This window comes from Esox lucius, chromosome 19, assembly GCF_011004845.1.
Source record: "Esox lucius isolate fEsoLuc1 chromosome 19, fEsoLuc1.pri, whole genome shotgun sequence".
Taxonomy (NCBI): Eukaryota; Metazoa; Chordata; class Actinopteri; order Esociformes; family Esocidae; genus Esox; species Esox lucius.
The window spans coordinates 18,714,085-18,739,435 of NC_047587.1; the positions used below are offsets into that span (position 1 = coordinate 18,714,085).

Consider the following 25,351-nt stretch of genomic DNA (forward strand, 5'->3'; position numbering starts at 1 on the left):
TCAAGTGTTGTAGAAGATTTGGAAATACAATTTGGAATGCAAAGATAATTTGAATACATAATCAACCAGACAAAGAACCTAGGTATGATTTCAGACACTGAATTATGAGTCCCATATCCTAAATGTTCTAAATTAGCATCCCTCTTTTACTAAATTGTCAATTAATAATTTTTGTTAATTTTTATCTTGCTCTGATAATTCCACAGAAACACTTTTTTCACTATTTATAATGATCAGATTTTTTTTTTAGAGATTCTGATGAGTATTTGAAGGCAGCATTGTACCAAACTTTCATTCATTTATGTGGCTGAACATATATTTTTCCCACAACCACAAATCTAATGTCCTTATTTTTTAATGTATGACATTTATCTCTCATATGACAACACTTCTACCTCAGATGTAGACACATGACTTGGTAACTGACCACATATCTCAGGATGAGATCAAAACTATTAAATGAAAACACTGACATGACAACAACAAAAGGCTAGTTTTTGGTACATGATAGATGGTGCATGATACTGTAACTTACGTTGTACCGTCTCCAAAGAATGAGCACCTATAGTTCTATCGTTCTAATGTTCATCTTCTGGATGTTGAAGCGAAAGGAGAATTCCTCCATTTCCCCCTTTCTGTGAGAGAACCACTTTATGCCAGTGCCCTAAGTAGTTCACTATAACCTTCTTTCTCTAGATGTTAACATGAAGGGGAAGTCTTGAAGTGCTTACAATGTGCAACCTATTCAGTTTTAGCTGAGTGAATGGCCATTGGAGATCATTTTGTTTCCTGGTTCTCTACCCTTTTCCATGAGTAAGCATAACTACACTCCACACCATGGATATAAAAGCATAGTCTGTGTAAGGATTGACCAGAGGGAGTTTCCACTGTCGTTTAATTCATGCGGGTATTGCGCCGTGTATGTACTTCAGGAAAAAGGTAGAAAATCAGGACAGCCAATGCCACTGGTCCTGAGGGACATATTACTGATGCTGCTCCTGGTAGTGCCCGTTCCCTTGGCGGTTCCCGTCGTCCTCGTCCTCCTGCATGGTGACTCCCCTCTTCTTCTTCCAGCCCTGTTTCTGACCCGATGGGTTCTCTGTGGTCCCATAGCTCTTCTTGGGTGCAGTGGCAATCTCACTGTTGAGCTCCGTCTCTTCAGCCAGTTCGTCCTCATCGATGATGCCTACCTTATCGTCGCTGGTACTCTCTGGGTCGGCCCAGTCTTGCTTGTCTCCCGAGGCAAAGATAGCGTAAAAGATAACCCCTGTGTAGTGGACCATGGCGGCTATCACAAACACGTGCTGCCATTCCAGACGGGTCTACAGGGAGTGGAACAGGCATAAGTAAGTGACAAAACATCATGCATAATTAACTCTGTTGTTAAACAAGTCTATCCATGTGACTCGTGGTTTCCCAGTATCCATATGAAGAAAGCCCTCAACAAACGTTGAACAAATGAGGGACTTCTGAATATGGATGCCATAGCCTTATCCTGGCTAATTACTAATCTCGTTGACTGAGGTTTAAATATGTCTGTTTACTGTAACAATACCTTGTGTTTAGTCAGTGCTCCAACGATAAGGGGGCACACCATTCCAGACAGTGTGCCAACGCCATTTGAGATGCCCATTAAGATACTGGCGTAGCGAGGGGCAATGTCCAAGTGGTTTACATTAAACCCTGTAGATGCAGTAACAAGTATATTTGTCAATGTAAATTATTTAAGACACAAAAAAATATTGAAATGCACTGCAATTTCATGTATAATGAGTTTACATTGAATACCACATATGTTGTTTTGGGATCAACCATTTGAAAAAACTATTCACCATTCAGTCACAAGGCATGTAATAATGCATGAAAAGGCAGGAGGAACCATTCAATATCTGCCTTAATCATGTCAAGAGTATGAAATATTCAGGGATATTGTATTATTGTAGACAGCCCAGAGAATATTAGCGCCTCTTAAGGGGAATGATGTGTGAATGAATAACTTCAATGTACTTTCAGTAGCTTTTTATCAAACTAGTGAATACATTTATCAGCAGAGCAGGAAATGAACTATAACAGAAACATATCTGGATGTCTGAAACCTGACTGAAAGATGTTGAATTGATAGGTCGTACCAGAGATGGCAAAGCCACTGAAGCCCACAGCCAGCACCAGGAAGGATATAGCTACACCACGTGTGTGACTGAACCCCACCACCAGTAAAAGGGTGGCCTCCATACCAAAACCTGCAGGGGTCACAGGGCACATAAAGGTCAAAGGCCAACTTTCCGAATCCTGATTGGGATGTAATGCTTTACTGGTTTTATCAGATCTGATACAGTATCATACCCACCAAACAGTAAACATTCCTATAATTGTAACATTTACATGATTTAACGGACACTTCTATCCAGAGTGATAGAATTAAGTGAAAATATTAATTATATTTACCATTGGCCCCCATGTTAACTGAATCTACAATACTGAAGCTGTAAGTGCCATGTCTTACCTACACAGAGTTGGAGGGAGTCTCCATTTTGTTTTCAACTAACATTCTAAAGGATTCTCCATTTTGTTTTCAACTAACATTCTAAAGGATTCTCCATTTTGTTTTCAACTAACATTCTAAAGGAGTCTCCATGTTGTTTTCAGCAATCGTCAGTCTCTAAATGTTTCTAAATGTTCATTAGAAATGTTAATAGAAGGACATGTCATAATGGTAATTAAAATGTATGGTGTTGCAATATAAGGGCTAGTTTTATGCCCTTTGGTCTTGGGTACTATACCTCCGCAGTTCATGATTTTGCGGACGTTTGTAGTTGACATGATTTTCCGACTACGTAGGAAGTCAGCCAGCTGGCCTCCAATGGGTACTACAATGGTCATCACCATGTGGGGCACAGCCGACAGGAGCCCCACCTATGAAGAGTGTCAAGAAAGCACCCAGATGAAAATATCAAGCTTCATGAAAGTTTGATTATTTCAATTAACTGTCTAGTGTTCATGCATCAAAGTCATATATGCATCCTGTCTACCTATTTCATGTATTCTACAACAGCTGATTTAACTAATGAGATGGGCATGGATCCATTATGGTGACCTTTTGAATCAGCTGGATCTGATATACAAGCAAGAACTCAAGGAGCGGTTTGGGAAACACTGATCTAGTGTCATGCAGTTCACTGGGATCTCTGTACTTTCTGTGCTTTCTCTTACAATATTTTAGACATCTTCTAGGTTACTATCCATTTGATTCTAATGATAATGATTGATTTATTTCCCTTCCAATGATCATTATTGGGTATGATATGTTGTCATATTTCCTAAAAACATAGATTTACACCATACACAATGTGTTTGTGAGACCCACCTTGCCAATGGAGAAGCCAAACACCTCCTCAAAGTAGGCCGGCTGGCTGATCAGGAGCAGGTAAAAGGTCCAGCTACGGCAGAAGTTAGCCACAATGATGGCATAAACAGGCATGGAGGTGAAGAAACGACGCCATGGAGTCTTGAATTTCTGTGGTGGAACAAAATATCATTATCAACTCAGAGGAAATCCTCTTTTCGTGACACTAAAGGAGCTATTAAAACCACTTTTAACTTTAATTCAAAGAATCTCCCAACTTGAATGAAATGCTCTATTATTTAAATATCATTTTAAGTATAGTTATGTGTTGATATGGTGGCAACGATATAAAAAAGTTATAATACTCTACACTCACCTAAAGGATTATTAGGAACACCATACTAATACTGTGTTTGACCCCCTTTCGCCTTCAGAACTGCCTTAATTCTTCGTGGAATTGATTCAACAAGGTGCTGAAAGCATTCTTTAGAAATGTTGGCCCATATTGATAGAATAGCATCTTGCAGTTGATGGAGATTTGTGGGATGCACATCCAGGGCACGAAGTTCCCGTTCCACCACATCCCAAAGATGCTCTATTGGGTTGAGATCTGGTGACTGTGGGGGCCATTTCAGTACAGTGAACTCATTGTCATGTTCAAGAAACCAATTTGAAATTATTCGAGCTTTGTGACATGGTGCATTATCCTGCTGGAAGTAGAGGGATCATAAAGGGATGGACATGGTCGGAAACAATGCTCAGGTAGGCCGTGGCATTTAAACGATGCCCAATTGGCACTAAGGGGCCTAAAGTGTGCCAAGAAAACATCCCCCACACCATTACACCACCACCACCAGCCTGCACAGTGGTAACAAGGCATGATGGATCCATGTTCTCATTCTGTTTACGCCAAATTCTGACTCTACCATCTGAATGTCTCAACAGAAATCGAGACTCATCAGACCAGGCAACATTCTTCCAGTCTTCAACTGTCCAATTTTGGTGAGCTCGTGCAAATTGTAGCCTCTTTTTCCTATTTGTAGTGGAGATGAGTGGTACCCAGTAGGGTCTTCTGCTGTTGATGCCCATCCGCCTCAAGGTTGTGCGTGTTGTGACTTCACAAATGCTTTGCTTCATACCTCGGTTGTAACGAGTGGTTATTTCAGTCAAAGTTGCTCTTCTATCAGCTTGAATCAGTCGGCCCATTCTCCTCTGACCTCTAGCATCAACAAGGCATTTTCACCCACAGGACTGCGGCATACTGGAAGTTTTTCCCTTTTCACACCATTCTTTGTAAACCCTAGAAATGGTTGTGTGTGAAAATCCCAGTAACTGAGCAGATTGTGAAATACTCAGACCGGCCCGTCTGGCACCAACAACCATGCCACGCTCAAAATTGCTTAAATCACCTTTCTTTCCCATTCTGACATTCAGTTTGGAGTTCAGAAGATTGTCTTGACCAGGACCACACCCTTAAATGCATTGAAGCAACGGCCATGTGATTGGTTGATTAGATAATTGCATTAATGAGAAATTTAACAGGTGTTCCTAATAATCATTTAGGTGAGTGTATATGATAATATATTCTGTCAGCAGCATCCATTAATGTCACTCATTGCGTATACAGTGAGGGATATTTTTTTTGAATCCCTCTTGATTTTGTATATTTGCCCACTGACAAAGAATTGATCAGTCTATAATTTTAATGGTAGGTTTATTTGATCAGTGAGAGACAGAATAACAAACAAAAAATCAAGAAAAAACGCATTGTAAATTTTTTTATCAATTGATTTGCATTTTAATGAGTGAAATAAGTATTTGATCCCCTCTCAATTTCCAATGAACATCTGAATGATTCAGAGGAGAACTAGGTGAAAGTGTTGTGGTCAGATGAGACCAAAATCGAGCTGTTTGGCATCAACTCAACTCGCTGTGTTTGGAGGAGGAGGAATGCTGCCTATGACCCCAAGAACATCATCCCCACCGTCAAACATGGAGGTGAAAACATTATGCTTTGGGATGTTTTTCTGCTAAGGGGACAGGACAACTTCACCTCATCAAAGGGACGATGAACCTCACTCCCTCAGCCAGGGCATTGAAAATGGGTCATGGATGGGTATTCCAGAATGAAAATGACCCAATACACACGGCCAAGGCAACAAAGGAGGGGCTCAAGAAGAAGCCCATTAAGGTCCTGGAATGGCCTAGCCAGTCTCCAGACCATAATCCCATAGAAAATCTGTGGAGGGAGCTGAAGGTTCGAGTTGCCAAACGTCAGACTCGAAACATTAATAACTTGGAGAAGATCTGCAAAGAGGAGTGGGACAAAATCCCTCCTGAGATGTGTGCAAACCTGGTGGCCAACTAAAAGAAACATCTGACCTCTGTGATTGCCAACAAGGGTTTTGCCACCAAGTACTAAGTCATGTTTTGCAGAGGGGTCGAATACTTACCATTAAAATTATAGACTGATCATTTATTTTTCAGTTGGCAAACGTACAAAATTAGCAGGGGATCAAATAATTTTTCCCTCACTGTGAACTGTACATACATACTTCAGTGGCACTCATTATTTTGACGCCTTCGCCAATTGTGGTCTCTATGTAGATCCTCTCTTCATCACTTATCGTAGGGTGGGCAGCTGGGCTCCCATAAGCAAGCAGGAGCCAGAAGATGTACCATATGATACCAAATACACCTGGAAGAAATACGCAACCAAGGTCATCAGCAATGCTCTTAATGTCAGTCAGTACGACAATTCTCTTCTGGACAGATTCAGAAACTTTCGCAAAAATGTTTCTTTGCTGAAATTAGGGTATAATTGGATCATATTGTAACTACACTGTTGGGTGATTTCCTCAACACAGGTTGAGCATAGGTCTGGACTTAAAAGCAAGCCCCGTACAATCTGAACTCTATTTTTCATTTTTGAAACAAAATAGAAATATTTTTCAAAAATTATGTAGGAATCCAAGACAGGAAAATAATTTCAGTCAATACATTTTAGTCAATAATTTTATTACAACCCCATTTGCAAAAAATGGGGACACTACATAAAAGGCTAATTAAAAACAGCATGCAATGAAGTGCAAATAATTTATCCCCATATTTAATTGAAAATACACTGCAGAAATCATATACCAGTCAACTATGCTTCAGGGATATCAATCTATCCAGTTAGGAAGCATAAGCAATTATGAATCAATGTCACCTGTTTTGGTGCAAATGAGAGTTACAACAGGTGCACCTGAGAGGCAACAGCAAGACAACCCTGAAAAAGGGAATGGTTTTGCAGGTAGTGGCCACAGACAGATGCTCTCTCCTTATCCTTCCTGACTGATTCTTCATCAGTTTTGCTAGTGACCTTGTCACAACTGGTAGCATAAGGCAGTACCTGCAGCCCATTCAGGTTGCATAGGCAGTCCAGCTCCTCCAGGATGGCACATCCATATGTGCCGTCGTAAGAAGGTTTGCTGTGTCTCTCTGTACAGTCACAAGAGCATGGAGGAGATACCAGCAGACAGGCCGTTACACAAGAAAAGCTGGACAGGGCCGTAGAAGGGCATCAACCCAGCAGCAGGACCGGTATCTTCTCTTTTGTGTGAGGAGAAACAGGCGGAGCACTGCCAAAGCCCTACAAAATGACCTCCAGTGGGCTACTGGAGTGCATGTTTCTGACCAAACTTGAGAAACAGACTCCATGCGGGTGGCATGAAGGCCCAATGTCCTTTAGTGGGACCTGCTTGATTGGCATTCACCAGAGAACACCAGAATTGGCAGGTTTGCCATTGGCATCCGTTCTATTCACAGAGGAGAGCAGGTTCAAACTGAGCACATGTGACAGACCTGAAAGAGTCTGAAGACGTCTTGGTGAATATTATGCTGCCTGGAACATCATCCAGCATGATCGGTTTGGAGGTGGGTCAGTAATTGTCTGGGGAGTCATATCCTTGGAGGGTCGCACAGACCTCCATGTGCTAGCCAATGGCACCCTGGCTGCTGTTAGGTACCGGGATGAAATCCTCTGACCCATCATCAGACCTTTCGCTGGTGCAGTGGGCCCTGGGTTCCTCCTGGTGCAGGACAATATCCAGTCTCATGTGGCCAGAGTGTGTTGGCAGTTCCTGGATGATGAAGGCATTGATGCCATTGACTTGCCCTCACATTCCCCAGAACTGAATCCAATTGAGAACCTCTGGGACATTATGTATCGGTGTATATGACGCAACCAAGTAGCGCCACAGACTGTCCAGGAGCTCACTGATGCCCTGATCCAGGTCTGGAAGGTCCCCCAGAACACCATTCACCGTCTCATCAGGAGCATGCCCAGACGTTGTCGGAAGAGCACACAGGCACGTGGGGGCCATGCACACTACAGAATCACATTATGAGTTGCCGTGATGAAATTCACAGAAGTTGGAACAGCCTGTGATTTCAATTGTTTACTTTGAAATCTCTGGCTTTTTGAATCCAGCTCTCAATCAGGTGGCGATTTTGGTTTCCATTGACTGTTGTTACATAAGTTTGTTCTCAAAGAATTACACAATGTACAGTAAAGATTTTGGTCTTCATGTTTTGTTCATCGAGACCCGATGTGTGATTTCAGTGTTCCCTTAATTTCTTTGAGCGTTGTAATTCCAATGCATGTTTGGGGGCCATACACACTACTGAATCACATTATGAGTTGCCGTGATGAAATTCACATTTACTTTGATTTTCAGTGTGAGTTTGAATCCAGCCTTCCATCAGGAGGGGATTTTGGCTTCCATTGACCGTTGTTATGTAATTTTGTCCTCAATGAATTACACACTGTACAGTAAAGATTTGGATCTTTAATATATTCTGTTATAAATATATATATATATATAGATCCAACGTGTGATATCAGAGTTCCCTTGATTTTTTCAAGTAGTGTAGTACAAAGAAATATCCAATGTTGAACCTGAGAAATGTTATTGTTTTTGGAAAATGGCATGCCCATTGTAAATTTGATGCCAGCATCAAATTTGGGATGGGGGCATATTTACCACTGTGTTGCATCACCTGTGTTGCTGTAGTTCTGAAAGTGAAATGTATTCCCATTGTTGCTTAAAATATAGGGTATCAACTGTTCAACAATTTGGGGTCTCCTTTGTCATATTTCTAGTTTCATAATGTGCCAAATGTTTTCACTTGGTGAGAGGTTTGGACTGCAGGGAGGCCAGTTTAGCACCCAGACTGTTTTACTACGGAGCAATGCTGTTGTAGTGCCTGCAGAATGTGGTTTGGCATTGTCTTGCTGAAATAAGCAAGGCCTTCCCTGCAAAAGACGTTGTCTGGATGTGAGCATATGTTGCTCTAAAACATGTATATATTGTTAAGCATTAATGGTGCCTTCACAGATCTGCAAGTCACCCATGCAATGTGCAATAATGCACCCCCATACCATTACGGATGCTGGCTTTTGAACTGTGCACTGATTAAATGCCGGGTGGTCCCTTTCCTTTTTAGTCCAGAGGATGCGGCATCCATGATTCCCAAAAATGATTTCAATTTTTTATTTGTCAGACCACAGGACAGTTTTCCACTTTGCCTCAGTCCAACTGAAATGAGCCCAGAGAAAGCGGCGGCGGTTCTGGATCTTGCTTATATGTTTTCTTCTTTGCATGTTAGAGTTTTAACTTGCATTTGTGGATGCCTCAATGTACTGTGTTCCCAGACAATTTTTTTTAGGAAGTGTTCTTGAGCCCATGCAATGATTTCCACCACAGAATCATGGAATTTTATGTAGCAATTTTACATTGAGAAACATTATTCTTAAATTGTTGCACTATTTGCCAGTGCAGTCTTTCACAAAGTGGTGAACCGCTTACCATCCTCACTTCTGACACACCCATCCTCTCTGGAATGAACTTTTAATACCCAATCTTGTTACTAACCTGTTGCCAATTTACCTAATTAATTGTGTGATATTCCACCAGGTTTAGTTTTTTATCATTACACAACTTTTCCAGTCTTTTGTTGCCTTTTTAAATATTTTGCTGGAATCAAATTCAAAGTGAGCATATATTTTTCAATAAAATGTCACATTTGATACGTTGTCTTTGTACTATTTTCTATTTAATATAGGGGTTAAATTATTTACACATATTTGCATTCTGGTTTTATTTACTTTTTAAGCAGCATCCCAATTTTTTTGGGATGGGTTGTAGATCATGAGAGCTCCAGAAGTGATATTGGAACTCAGCAGGCATAAACCTGAATATCTTCATTGAAAAACTGTTCAGATTAAATGGACAAAACAGACAATGCAAAGCAATAACAGAACAATTTATGACTGGTGTAACTGATGACATAATTACCCAGGGTGTTTTGCATGTCACTCAAGTGACACCTAGCGTAATACATGCTGAACTAGAATCAGGAAAGTTATTAATGGAATTACATTTACATTACAACTCCTGAAACACTTTTTATCTCTATCGTTAGTGAAATCAGCAATCTCCTTGTCTAAACCAAACAAAGATTATTATCTATGTTAATTTCCTCCATCTACACTATCTGAACTTCATCTGGTGTAAGTTTCCCTACTTATACTTTGACCATCAGCAAACCTTGATCTACATACTTGTATGAAAGAATGGTAAACCACACGTAAACCATCCACATTAATTAAATGAGAAATTTCAAAATTTGCATTTGTGTTTTAAATTTTTAATCCTACCATAGATATAAAAGACTGAGGGCCATCCAACGAACTGAACCAGGACTCCTGCTAAAGGCATGGCAATCACAGCACCTGCATATGAACCTGTAAACCATAAAATATAGAATTATGTTGCTGTTTCAGTTCCACTTTGTCTGTTGTGTAAATGAAAAGCCCATAAAATGACCAAGTAGTGATTTTAGTACAATACCACAGAAACTGTTCTTTTTTCAACATAGTTCATGACCATTATTCCATGTTTCAAAAACATAAATAATCTTGGTAAGTGTAAACACCATGCGACTACATTCTGTGAAGCAGCTCAGTTCAATTCCCATGGAGAGGACCAATAAGAAAATAAATGATAAACTCATTACTTTAAGTCTCTCTGGTTAAGAGCATCTGCTTAATGACAAAAAGGAAAGTTTCAACCACATTAGACTCAGTGTAACTACACAATAACGACGCACTGGCTGTATCCTTGGAAGGGGATGTTTTAATGCATATTCGATTATCTGATGGCCTATAAATACTGTCAATTTGAATAGGCCTAGGAGCATGAGTGTGCTTTTGGACAGTACGCAATATGACACTTCATTTGGATTGAATGGGATAGGAGCTCTTTCAGTGAGTAGGTATAGCGTGTGAGGGCAATATTTCATTCAGAGACGATGTCAAGGGGGTTTGGAAGCGCCGGTTGTCATGGCACCCATTTATTGTGGAAGATGGATGCTTTAATGCATTTTCCGGAAAAACAACGGCCAAAAACTGCACGTAAAAAGAAATAAACCTCTGTCCCCCTTTTCACTTATTTTACATCTCTGAAGAACATAATCTATGAAAGGCTTTTCCGCTAAAATGTGAACTCATTTAATTAAAATGTGGATTATGGTTATTGAACCAACAGAAAGGCTTCACTGTATGTTATTTCTATAACACTTACAAAAAAAGTAAGAATTTTAGTTTTTCTCTACTCGATATCTCTTTAATTGGAAGTTTTGACACTGCAGAAAAATAGCAGCTTATTTTCATGAAGCTGAATACGATGGGAAGAAAGTTTTTGAATGGGAAATAGTTCTATTAGCATTATAAGCACAATTCAAACATTGCACCTGTATTAAGCTTGTAGATTTTCATATCACTTAGGCCTACCACAGAATGAGGTAGTAGCCAGTCGACTTCTCTCCAGAGGAGGAGCCCATTTGGCCCACATCCCATGGCATGCTGGGTAGGTAACTCCCTGCAGCATAAACATTACAGGGGACTATTATTCATAACAGTTAAGTAAAAAGACACAGATGTGTCCCACTATAATTACATACAAACAGTATATAATATATATTAGAGTGGATATAAAAAGTCTACACAACCCTGTTAAAATGCCAGGTTTTTGTGATGTAAAAGAATGAGACAAAGATAAATCATGTAAGAACCTTTTCCACTTCTAATGTGACCTATAATGTGAATAATTCAATAGAAAAACTAACAAATCTTCAAGGGGGAAAATGAAAAATAAAAACCTTACAATAACCAGGTTGCATAAGTGTGCACACACTTTTATAACTAGGGATGTGGCTATATTCAGAAATAACCAATCACATTCAAACTCTTGTTAAATAGAAGTCATTACACACCTGTCATTATTTAAAGTGACTCTGATTAATCACAAATAAAGGTCACCTGTTCTAGTAGGATTTTCCTGACATTGTCTTAGTTGGATCTCAGAGCAAAAGCCATGGCCCGCAGAGAGCTTCCAAAGCATCAGATGGATCTCATTGTTGAAAGATATCAGTCAGGAGTAGGGTACAAAAGAATTTCCAAAGCATCAGATATACCATGGAATACAGTGAAGATAGTCATCATCAAGTGGAGAAAATATGGCACAACAGAGACATTACCAAGAACTGGATGTCCCTCCAAAATTGATGAAAAGACGAGAAGAAAACTGCTCAGGGAGGCATCCAAGAGGCCTACAGCAAAATTAAAACTCCAGGAATTTCTGGCAAGTACTGGCTGTGTGTGACATGTGACAATAATCTCCCATATTCTTCATATGAATGGGCTATTGGGTAGGGTGGCAAGACGGAAGCCTTTTCTTAATAAGGCTGAAGTTTGCAAAATCAAACATCAAAAGTGTTAGGGTCTGATGAAACCAAGGTTGAACTTCTTGGCTATAATTCCAAAAGGTATGTTAGGCGCAAAAACAACACTGCACATCACCCAAAAAACACCATACCCACAGTGAAGCATGATGGTGGCAACATCATGCTTTGGGGCTGTTTTTCTTCAGCTGGAACCGGGGCCTTAGTCACGGTCGAGGAATTATGAAGAGTTCCCAATACCAGGCAATTTGGGCACAAAACCTTCAGGCTTCCGTTAGAAAGCTGAAGATGAAGAGGAAGTTCACTTTTCAGCACGACAACAACCCAAAGCACACATTCAAATCCACAAAAGCATGGCTTCACCAGAAGAAGTTTAACATTTTGGAATGGCCCAGCCAGAGCGCAGACCTGAATCCAATTGAACATCTGTGGGGTGATCTGAAGAGGGCTGTGCACAGGAGATGTCCTCGCAATCTGACAGATTTGGAGCGCTTTTGGGAAGAAGAGTAGGCAAATATTGGCACGTCAACACGTGCCATGCTAATAGACTCCTACAAAAAAGTGCTGTAATAAAATCTAAAAGTGCTTCAACAAAGTATTAGTTTAAGGGTGTGCACACTTATGCAACCGAGTTTTTAATTCTTCCCCCTCAAAGATTTCAGTTAGATTTTCAATTGAATTGTTCACGTTATAGGTCACATTAAAGGTGGAAAAAGTTCTGATATGATTTATCTGTATCTCAGTCTGTTACATCACAAGAACCTGGCTTAGATATATATATACAACCTTTTTTCCAAAAAAGTTGGCGTAAAATGCAAATAAAAACAGAATGCAATAATATGCCAGTCATTTATCCCTATATTTTATTTAAATAGTCGAAAGATAACATATCAAATATTGAAACTGAGAAATGTTATTGTTTTGGAAAAATACATGCACTTTTAGAATTTGTCATTTTTTACCCAACATTTTGAACCACATTCTACACGTATAGTATTAAAACAGCATAAAAGAGTCTGGTTGCTAAACTGGCTTGCCTGCAGTGCAGACCTGTCACCCATTGAAAACATTTGGCACATTATGAAACGAGTAATACGACAAAGGAGACCCAACACAGTGGTAAACATGCCCCTGTCGCAACATTTTTTAAATGTGATGCTGGCATCAAATTAAAAATGTGCATGTATTTTTTCAAAACAATAACATTTCTCAGTTTCAACATTTGATATGTTGTCTTTGTACTATTTTATATTGAAAATAGGTTTAAAATGATTTGTACATAATTGCATTCTGTTTTTCTTTACATTTTAAACAGCGACCCAACATTTTTGAAAATGGGGTTGTACATACAGTACATACATATTATACACACAGAGACATATTCAGTTGGGCTCAAAAGTTTGCATTCCCTTGGAGAATTGGTAATATATGTACCATTTGTAAAGAAAAAATGAGTGTGCAGGCAAAACACGTCTTTTATTTCTTATGGAATTCACATTTAATTGTAGGTACTAACAAGTAAGTATTTTCTGATAACATGCTGCATTCATCTTTCCATCAATTTTCACAAGAGGGGTGTGTGAGCCTTTAGACATCAGTGAACCACCACCATGCTTCACAGTGGGGATGGTATTCTGTTCACTATAGGCCTTGTTGACCCCTCTCCAAACATAATGCTTATGGTTGTGACCATAAAGCTCTGTTTTGGTCTCATCACTCCAATTTAGAGTGTGCCAGAAGCTGTGGGACATGTCAAGGTGTTGTAGGGCATGTTGTAACCAAGCCTTTTTGTGGTATTGGCACAGTAAAGGCTTCTTTCTGGCAACTCAACCATGCAGCTAAAGTTTCGTAGTATTGTGCTCCTTGAAACAACTACACCGTCTTTTTCCAGAGCAGCCTGTATTTCTCCTGAGGTTACCTGTGGGTTTTTCTTTGTATTACTAACAATTCTTCTGGCAGTTTTGGCTGAAATCTTTCTTTGTCTACCTGACCTTGGCATCAAGAGATCCTCATATTATCCACGTCTTAATAAGTGATTGAACAGTACTGACTGGCATTTGCAAGGCTTTGGATATATTTTTATATCCTTTTCCATCTTTATAAAGTTCCATTACCTCGTTAACTTTTGACAGTACCTCATTCACTTTTCTCCTCCCCATGGCTCAGTATCTCACCTGCTCTGTGCATCCATGTGAGAGCTAACAAACTCTTTGAATATTTATACACAGACAGTCATTGCAATTTAAAAATTCACCTTTTCCTTTTCCATTTTCACCTGTGTGTGTGTCACCTTGTGTGTCTGTAACAAGACCAAACATTCAAGGGTATGTAAACTTTTGATCAGGGCCATTTGTGTAATTTCTGTTCTCATTATGATTTAAAAGGAGCCAAACAACAATGTGTTAATAAATGGCTTCATATGATCACTATCCTTAGTTAAAATAAATGTATTTTGCATGATCAGTCATATTTTCAAAATCAATGCCAAAATGTCACAATTTCTACAAGGGTATGCAAACTTATGAGCTCAACTTTACATACAGTAGGGTGACAAATTGAAGGGAAAATGTGTGAATAAATGAGTGGAGGAACATAATGAATGCAGATGCTTCTATACAGGTTTTCTGCATGATACAATGAACAGTGAACATCCTATCATGCTCTGAGGCATGTATAAAAATGCTAAACAGACCCAGTTGACCTGAATTTTGGACCAAAAGGGCAAGAGGAAAGGATCTAACTGTAACACTGAACTCTCCACCACCGCAGCTAATACACCAAATTAGGGAATATCTTTTGGAAGAACGGTGTTCCATCACTTCAGACGAGTTCCAGAGTCCCATATAATCTATACCAAGGCACACTGAAGCTGTTCTTGCAGCTCTTGGTGGCCCAGCCCCTTTATGAGACATTTTATGTTGGTTTTTCCTTTAATTTGTCACCCGTCTGTACATCATACCTGTACCTGTATTGTATAGTGTTTGAGCTTGGTAAAATGATGAGCAGATTACGATGATATTCCCTGATGCAGACTCACCTCCACCAGGCCTTGCAAGATTCGAACTAACATGACACATCCATAGTGGCGCCTGGCGGCTGCAGGGATGAACATATTCAGTATGGAGGTAAGGAATATGGCCGCCCCAAACACTCTGTGAAGACATGAAATTATGGTCTTACATTATAGGTTTTATTCTTTTGTCATTTTTATTGACCTATTTTTATTTTGGGGAGACCAGTTTCTCATTGTTAATGGTGCACAACAAACAATTAAACAAATCTTAATAATAATAATTAAAAAAAATATATAAAGTACAAGATGCAGTTACAGGTCTATGAAGTCCTGGTCTAACAAGGTATCAGTTAATAATTGTCTTGTGTTTTCTGTGAAATCAAAAGAAAGTTGTGGCCACATTAGCAGCACCTGATACAAGATGTAATGATGAACAATAAACCTTGACCTGTGATGAAGCAGTGTGGTACAGACAAAAGGTTTCAGATTAGTGGCTGCGGCATAGTTGATAAATAATGACCCCCACTATTTAGACATGGAAAGTTGACTGTACAATCTGCTACCTTCTGTTTAGAGAGAGAATGAGAGAACACAAGCCTACATTCACTCAACACAAATGAACCATATTTCTGAACAAGTCCCTCGCAGGTCTCCCCTTGACATAGCTTCTCTGTGAGAATACGATGTGATCTCTGATTCTGTCAGAATAGGTCTCCCCTAACCTTTCCTCTGCCTGATAACTCAAAATGACCAATCCAACATCACAACATGACAGATGGAATCTGGCTTTGAGAGACAGACAGAGATACAGATCACCACTGCTACCCCCCCCCCCTCCGTGTTTCCAAAGCAGGGTGTAAGTGACACTTGTAATATTCCAGTGGTTGGCATCTCAGGGGGAAATCAGAGGAAGGATCTTTCATTATTAACTCTGTCAGTGACGTGTCCCCTTTTTCTGTGAAGCTTTTATTACAGGACTGCTATCTCTGATATCAGGCTCACCACACACACACACACACACACACACAGGACATTTTTTTTTGTTTTTTTTTAACCATTATGAAACAAATGCTGCTTTAACTCTTACCACAAACACACACACACCTTCAACCTATACTACACATACATACTCTGAATGCCTTTTTTTTCCTGTCTAGACACTTTCTGTTATAGATGAGGCACCACACACTAAAAATGTATTCTAGGAACCAATTATTCTGTCCAACACCTTCCTATCCACAACCTATTTCAGACTGCCTATCAGGATGTTTTTGACCATACCACAAGAATAAATTCCAAATTCTCAATGTCAACAGTCAGTGAGCGACCCCAATAACCTGTTAAACACTCTCTAGTCCAACCACAAACCAATTCCATATTCACATTTTCATTACACAGTTGCCATCAGACAGTCCAGAGTCTTATGGAGTGAGAGCTTTAGTAGTATGAAGGACTCACCTGTTGGCAGCTAACTTGTTGGAGATGAAGCCTCCAGGGATCTGTGTAATGATGTAACCCCAGAAGAAAGAGCCGTGGATAAGTCCCACAGTCTCTGGGTCCCAGTTGAATTGAGCTGGCTGTGGGGACAAAATATGGTATTATATTATATTTATATTATATAAAACTGCCCCAAACTGTGGTTAAATAAAAAAATATATACTACTGGGGACTTATTTCTTGTCATCATTTTGAAAAAAAAGTTACAATTGGAGTTAGGGTAACACTTTGAATAATGGTTATATATATATTTTACAATGTTCATAACATGGATCTTCATTTGTAACTTAAAGACATAGGGATTTAGATGACAAGACTGTCTAGTACTAAAGCTACATAGGGCTGACTCTGAGTTAGGAAAAACTGTATTCAGCTACAGTACCATGCATGAAAACTCATGAAAGGCTTTGTGGGGTAACTAAGCCATGGTGCTTATAAAGCAGTTCAAATGTTTGATACATTACATTTTTACTGATAACTATGACTTATTTTCTTCATTTGTGTGTGCTTTATATTCATGTGTTTCTGTATGCTTTTTCATCTTTCTATATACTGTATATACACTGATCAGCCATAACATTATGACCACCTGCCTAATATTGTGTAGGTCCCCCTTATGCCTCCAAAACAGCCCTGACCCGTCAAGGCATGGACTCCACTAGACCTCTGAAGCTGTGCTGTGGTATCTGGCACCAAGACTTTAGCAGCAGATCTTTAAAGTCCTGAAAGCTGCGAGGTGGGGCCTCCATAGATCGGACCTGTTTATCCAGCACGTCCCACAGATGCTTTATTGGATTGAGATCTGGGGAATGTGGAGGCCAAGTCAACACCTTGAACTTGTTGTTGTGTTCCTCAAATCATTCCTGAACTATTTTTGCTTTGTGGCAGGGCACATTATCCTGCCGAACGAGGCCAATACCATCAGGCAATACAATTGCCATGAAAGGGTGCACATGGTCTGCAACAATGCTTAGGTAGGTGGTACGTGTCAAAGTAACATCCACATGAATGGCAGGACCCAAGGTTTCCCAGCAGACCATTGACCAAAGCATCACACTGCCTCTGCCGGCTTGCTTTCTTCCCACAGTGCATCCTGGTGCCATGTGTTCTCCAGGTAAGCAACGCACATGCACCTGTCCATCCACGTGATGTACAGGAAAACGTGATTCATCAGACCAGGCCATCTTCTTCCATTGCTCCGTGGTTCAGTTCTGATGCTCATGTGCCCACTGTAGGGGCTTTCGGCAGTACAGGGGTCAGCATGGACACCCTGACTGGTCTATAGCAACGCAGCCCCACAACAAACTGTGATGCATTGTGTGTTCTGACACCTTTCTATCAGTACTGGCATTAACTTATTCAAAATTTGATCTACAGTAGCTTGTCTGTTGGATTGGACCACACAGGCCAGCCTTCGCTCCCCACGTGCATCAATGAGCCTTGGCCACCCATGACCCTGTTGCCGGTCAATTTTGATAGGCACTGACCACTGCAGACCAGGAACACCCCACAAGGGCTGCAGTTTTGGAGATGCTCTGATGCAGTCATCTAGACATCACAATTTGGCCCTTGTCAAAGTCGCTTGCTCCTTTTTCATGCTTCTAACACATCAACTTTGAGGACAGAATGTTCACTTGCTGCCTAAAATACCCCACCCTCTGACAGGTGCCATGATAATGAGATTATCAGTGTTATTGTCAGTGGTCATAATGTTATGGCTGATCGATGTATTTGTTTATATTTTGCTATAATACAGGGCCCAACTGCAAAATAAACTTTGTTCTCCATTTAGATTTCCCAGTACTGGTATTCATAAGGCAGTATTATGTTCTCATTATGAATAAATAAATTCAAATAAATTAGTTACTGTATATCTAATAATTGTATTACAGATTATTCCACCAGACCTTCCAAACATTTTGTAAAGAAGTGTCTGGAAAGAAGATTATTGCAGTCATTCAGCGAAGGGCCTGACTATGAACACTCCAGGTCTCTTTCATGGCGTATGTTTCTCCCTCTCTCACCACACCTGGATTACAGGTGTCCCATTGATGTAAACCGTGTTATTGTTGACCATCTCTACGATGGCCACACCCAGGTTGCAGCGGATGCCGAAAGAGATGCAGAAGCCCAGGCCGCTGAGGATGGCGATGATGTAGCGTTTGGGCAGACCGCAGCAACCGCAATCAAACAGAGGGACGCCGTGGCGAGGGGCGGCCGCCACCGGTTGACCATCCTCAGTCAGCTCCATCTGGTCCTCCTCATCCGCATTGGTGCCATCCATTTTCCTGCAACACGGAACATGGAGGTTGGTTGTTACGTGTATCAGGATGACACTATTGCAGTGTTTTCATACTACTGCACACCATAATATAAAAATAATGGACCTGATATTTGTAGTCCTATATCCTTTGAAAATCACTTTACATTAAATATACTACCACATGTGAATTCATCTTTAAAACACAAATCATTTCTGATTTCAACTGTAGTCCTTTATACTACAACATTATTTTAAAAAACAGGAGCTACTCCCTAAAGGTACTCCATAGTATAAGATACACCAAAGAAGAAGATCCTCTCCACAGTAAGATACTTCCCAGGGGAAATACTTGATATCACTGGATACTGGATACCACTGGATACTTGATAACACTGGATTCTCCCCTGAGGAAATGCTTTTTTGAATAAGAAATTCTCAAAAAAACATACTCTGCAAAATCAATTACTTCACATTGGAACATATTCCCCAGAGAAAGAAACTGATAAGGACAAGATGCTCCCCAGAATAATACTCCCCTTAAGAAGTTACAACCAGAAGGAGGTTACTCCCCAAAGAACGATACTCCCCAGAGAATGATATTCCCCAGAGAAAGTTACTTGTCATAGGAAGATACTCCCCTGAAGAAGATACTCTACAGAGGAAGATTCTTCCCAGAAGACGATACTCCCCAGAGGAAGATACTCCCAAGAAGACGATGCTCCCCAGAAGATGATACTCCACAGAAGACGATACTCCCCACAAAAAAAGAAACTCCACAGAGGAGGATACTCCCCAGATGATGATACTCCACAGAAGATGATACTCCCCAGAAGATTATACTCCACAGAGGAAGATACTCACCAGAAGACGATACTCCAGAGAAGATGATACTCCCCAGAGGAAGATACTCCCCAGAAGACGATACTCCCCAGAAGATGATACTCCCCAGAAGATATTACTCCACAGAGGAAGATACTCACCAGAAGACAATACTCCAGAGAAGACAATACTCCCCAGAGGAAGATATTCCCCAGAGGAAGATACTCCCCAGAGGAAGATACTCCACAGAGGAAGATATTCCCCAGAGGAAGATACTCCCCAGAGGAAGATATTCCCCAGAGGAAGATACTCCCCAGAGGAAGATACTCCACAGAGGAAGATATTCCCCAGAGGGAGATACTCCCCAGAGGAAGATATTCCCCAGAGGAAGATACTCCCCAGAGGAAGATACTCCACAGAGGAAGATATTCCCCAGAGGATGATACTCCCCAGAGGAAGATATTCCCCAGAGGAAGATACTCCCCAGAGGAAGATACTCCACAGAGGAACAAAAGGCCAGAGGAAGATACTCCCCAGAGGAAGATACTCCACAGAGGAAGATATTCCCCAGAGGGAGATACTCCCCAACACTCATTCGTGAAGAAGTCAAGTTGAACCCAGGAGGTTGTCCTGAAAAGGTCACTGAGCATCTCATATTTGCTTCCCTCACTCTCCTTCCCACTATTGAACATCTGTTCCATTACCCAGCGTCCCTCTCTGCCCTCATCCCGCAGCGAGCAGGAATGGCTTTCATCTACTACCTCAGATGTCCACCTGAGTTTCTTTTCTCTCTGAAGAAATTAGTAGAGGGTTCAAGAGGTATATTTTTTATGTATATTGTTTCCAATAAGGGAAAGAAATCGTGAAATGTAAAAAAGTATTGTATGTAAAAAAGATTTTACCTTATTTGTCAGTGCTGGTGAATTTCTATATGTGTAAGCTAAGTACTGTATAGTATATGCTGTGTATGAAAATATTATACATAATAATGGAGCATTTTCTATAAAGAACAAATAATTATTTTTAAGACTTTCATACAAATTAATCTCCTTTGGTCTCCAATATAAAATTTTAACAAAGCCAATCACTAATAGCTTTGATATTAGTCACTGACAACTACCAATTTTCTATTGTGACATTGATTACACTACTATCGCTCCTCCTACTTCTTATGCCTTTAAACCTCTTTTCCTTCACCTCCTCCTTCTCCCCCTCTTCTTCCCTTACTCCTCTTATGCCTTTTCTTCGGGCGTCTTACCCTCATCCTCCACCTGTTCTTCTCTCCCTCTGCTCCTTTTCTTCATTACTCTCACCCTCCCCCTCATCCCCTTCATCCGCCTTCTCTCTTTCTCGTACTCCTCTAGAGACCTTGATTTTCCTGTTTCCACTATACTTTAATTATTTTAAGGCCCATGACTCTGTAACCAACCTCCCTGGTTGTGGCAGCAACAGAGAACTTAATGGAAGATTACAGCAAATTATTGTTTCAGTGTTGTAGGAAGCACCTAGACTAACTGATTCACAGACTCAAGATGATCATTAGACACAAGGTACAGTACAGTTTAAGCTTGTACCATCTGTTGCTCATTCAGTGATGGGAAGTTGTATGGTAAGAGGCCCATTGCCACTGCTGAGAGAGACAGACATAAGAAAGCCCAAATGACATTTGGAAAAACAGACCTAAATATGCAACAATCCGTCTGTTACAATCTCCTGAATACAGATGAGTCCAAATTAAAGATTTTTGGTGAAGCATACCATTTCTGCTTTTAGAGAAAATAAAATGAAGCCTTCAAAGAAAATAATACCTTCCCCACAGAGATCAAATATTCAATCTAGGTTTTCAATCATTTTTGTTGATACTATTTCTGTTTATTTTCAGATTTATATTTCAAAGACCGGGAGGAGACCCCGGGGAAGACCTAGGACACGCTGGAGGGACTATGTCTCCCGGCTGGCCTGGGAACGCCTCGGTGTCCCCCCGGAAGAGCTGGAGGAAGTGTCTGGGGAGAGGGAAGTCTGGGCATCCCTGCTTAGACTGCTGCCCCCGCGACCCGGCCCCGGATAAGCGGAAGAAGATGGTATGGTATGGTATGGTATTTCAAAGACAAACTAGTTAGTTGAAAGTGCAAGTGTGCCAATACTTCTCGCCATGACGGTATGTCCAAATGTACTGTGTGAGACCTTTGAAAACTCTTGTATCTTTTCTACCATTTGTACAATACATCTCACATCGATGTATTAACATGATCTAAATGCCTTGGAATGTGCATGTCCCAGGTAGAGTACTAGTCAAAAGTTTTACTTAACCTGGAATTTTTTAAGCTATTTATTAGGGCCGCATTTACATTAATTCAACAGCACAAAGCGAATAATTGGTAGCATCATAGACATACACAGCAATCTCAAAACACCCTGCAAAAATCCTTAATTAGCGTACAATATTTCTGTGATAAGGAAAAGGAAGCTGTGCCAAATATATTACCTGTATATGTTAAATTATTTATCTTTGACCCAAACCAGTGTGTATAGTTGAAATAATCTTACCAAATGTGTCTTTAGTCATAGTTTTGCGGTCTCCATTGATAACTTTTCTCGGATTTCCAAATTTACACAAGATAGCGTGGAGAGTCTGCTGCAGACCAGGCAAAGTGCACCTGAAAAGCACTGGAGTTTCAAACCATTAGCTATAGACAAACATAGAAAAAGCCCATACAATATGAAATATAAAATGTAGTCCCTTGGTGTCAGGGATGCTTTGCTCCATTCCTACTTCCACGCACTCTTTTTAGAGGTCTACAGTATTACACTTCATTCACTCTTTTTACTCAGTTGCCTTTCATGTTCGAGAAAACCTTTGAGAGGTATTTCTTGAAAGGTCCACATTCACCAATGAACAAAAGGCTGTTTTCTCCCATTAAGAATCAGAATCCACCATCCCAGCCACCCCTGTCCTTCTCAACCTTCTATTCCTCATCCCTCATACCATCTCACGCCTGTCCTTCCCAACTTCCTATTCCTTATCCCTCATACTAACACTCCTGTCCATCCCAATCTCCTATTCCTCATCCCTCATACCATCTCACTCCTGTAGTTCCCAACCTCCCAAACCTCATCCCTCATAATAACACTACTCTCGTTTCCAACCTCCACCTAAACTCACTCCATCTTCCCCAGCCTTCAATACCTCATCCCAATTCACAATTGCCTTCTCCGTTTCTTATTCCCAATCCTTATTCCACCTGTCATCCACAGGCCTGAAGCCCAACTCATCCCTGTGCCATCCTCCGTAATCCCCAGCAAAATTCCGTCTTGTTTAGCTCACAGATCATGCTATTTACCATCTAAAACAAGCAGTGGTGAGAAGAGAGGATCAAATGCTGAGGAAACGATGCCCCAACATGTAATAAAAAGATTTCTTGAAATCAAATGTTTATCTGCTCAACCATTGAGATAAATATGCCCCAACAGAGAACTGATGATAATCTGTTGATAGGTTTCCCTGATCATACCAAAGATGAGCGCTGTTTGTGTTTATTGTTGTTTAATATCATTATCTTCTAACCATTCTGTATGGAGGACAGCTTGCATTTATAGACACTCCTCAGAATGGACTAAAACAAAATAGATAGACAACCCTGGCCCAGTAATTCCGCCATAACGTCTTATTTTTGATTTAACCAACTAGAAGACCAGGAATACTGAATTTAGTCACTTTAATGATCAATGAGCCTAATTAGTCTGGTAGGGTGCCCACTCGGAACAAAGTTGTGCAAAACCTGCAGTTCTCCAGGAAAAAGAAATCGACCTCTCGTCAGTAGAGATCCTCCAGATAGACCTGTGTCATTCTGTATGATTTTTATATTTTGTATTTTTGTTCAGCCGATACATTTCATCTAACTGAAATGGCTATTAAGATTTAAGATAATTATTATTGAATGGAAATTAGTTCTGTTTTCATCATATTTATCATTGATTAATAAGACAAATGAAAGAGTGATTAACTGTATGAGTAATAAATAACTTGATGAATAATTAGTTCTGTCCTGGAGCAATCCAGAACCTATTTATTTTTTTTATACTATTTTAATGAAAATAACACAACGACTAACAAATCTCTTTCCTTCTCTTGGTGTCTTTGGATTGCATTGGATTTCCTTTTTAGTGTCAGCAGCTGGAATAGATTTGATTAGTTTGGAGTCATTAATTGTTCCCACAGTATGGATCTGTATACTTTTATGAAATATTTAATTTGTCCCCTTCCTTGTGTTTTTACATTGTTAAAATAAAGTGGATGTATTAATTTATGAACAATAGAAATGATGTATACAAGAGCTGCAATTTTACACAAAATGTAAAGATTTTTTGGGCACAGATATTATGTCTGATATTATACAAATTTCCTTATATAATTTCTAATGGGAGATTCTGATCAATAATCAATCAACTACTCACGTGGCTTTTTATCTATTCCAGACGCACAGTGAACACTTTCGCTCTAAACATGCAAAATTCACTTTCACAGGAAATTGCCCACTTACTTGGTTTAGCTGTTTTAAGATACCAATCTACCTCATATGTGGAATTTCCATATTCATCATCCTCCCCTTGTGAAATATGTATCAGATATGAAATATGAATCATAATGTCTTAAAATAAAACCTGAGATTACATCACTGGCATTGCCTGGCAAGCAAAAGAATCAAATATTTAGGATCTCTGGGTATAGTACATGGTAAGCTTAATAGTCTGCTTCTACGGTTCTTCTAACGTAATTCTCCTGGTCCCATCCACTGAGTTTTGTTTATAATTCAGAGAATCTTTACCAGAAAATGATCCACGTTTGGCATCATGGCACTGCAGTCATTTTGATATTTTCTCAATTAGCCGAGAAGACAGTCAGGTGGACCAAGCAATACAAAGACCCCCAAAAAACTGAGATGATTAAGAGACAATTCCTAGCCATACTCTAATTTCTTTCTCACAAAAATGAAATGATCTAATCTGTTGTTTCAAGTAGATATCAAACTTGCACTATGCCGTTTTAACCCATTGAATCATACACATTTGTCAGTCGGAGAGTAGGGTACCATCCCAGTTCCCCATTGTCACCATGACTCGTAGACTTACCTCTGCAGGTTGCCCAGACCATCTCCCATTGTGTTCTTCACCTCCTCCTTCCCTGGTTTCAGAACCCTCTCTTTCAGCCCTGCAAACCCCCCGAAAGGCATCTTCTCACTGTTCTTTTCTCTCTCTCTTGTTTTCACAGGAGTCTCGCCCTCTATTTCCTGTGCACTTTGATCTGAGAAAGACCAAAAATATCTGCTAGATGTGGTTGCTCATCCTTCCTGGGTTTTTAAGGCACCAAGGGGCTGGCTCCGCCTTTATGTGGTGCCACGGATCCCTCAGACGTTCCCTCAGAGGTGAAATGGGCTTGTGCTGTCTGCTCCTCTTTGGTGCAAACAGAGAATCCCACTGGGAGACAAGATGATGATGGGTATAATCAGGAAGGGCTAGGTTGAGGTGGAGGGTGGTCGTACTGAGGCTGATCCAAGGCACCTGATACAACTCCAAGCATGGCAAGGGCCTCAGCTCCAGAAGGACTTGTGGAAAGAGACCGACAGGATAG

General features: G+C 40.3%; 1 protein-coding gene across 1 annotated transcript; it reads right to left on the reverse strand.

The window, feature by feature from the left end:
* On the reverse strand, positions 1 to 25,338 carry slc17a8 (solute carrier family 17 member 8). The gene is made up of 12 exons (XM_010890322.3): positions 24,853 to 25,338; positions 18,670 to 18,928; positions 16,602 to 16,720; positions 15,168 to 15,282; positions 11,181 to 11,268; positions 10,047 to 10,133; positions 5,899 to 6,041; positions 3,365 to 3,514; positions 2,781 to 2,913; positions 2,130 to 2,240; positions 1,556 to 1,683; positions 1 to 1,322 (listed from the first exon to the last, which is right to left on the reverse strand). Exons 1-12 carry the CDS (start codon positions 24,951 to 24,953, stop codon positions 984 to 986), a joined length of 1,773 nt encoding a protein of 590 aa, XP_010888624.1. The 5' UTR covers positions 24,954 to 25,338; the 3' UTR covers positions 1 to 983.
* Positions 25,339 to 25,351: the final 13 nt, after the last annotated feature.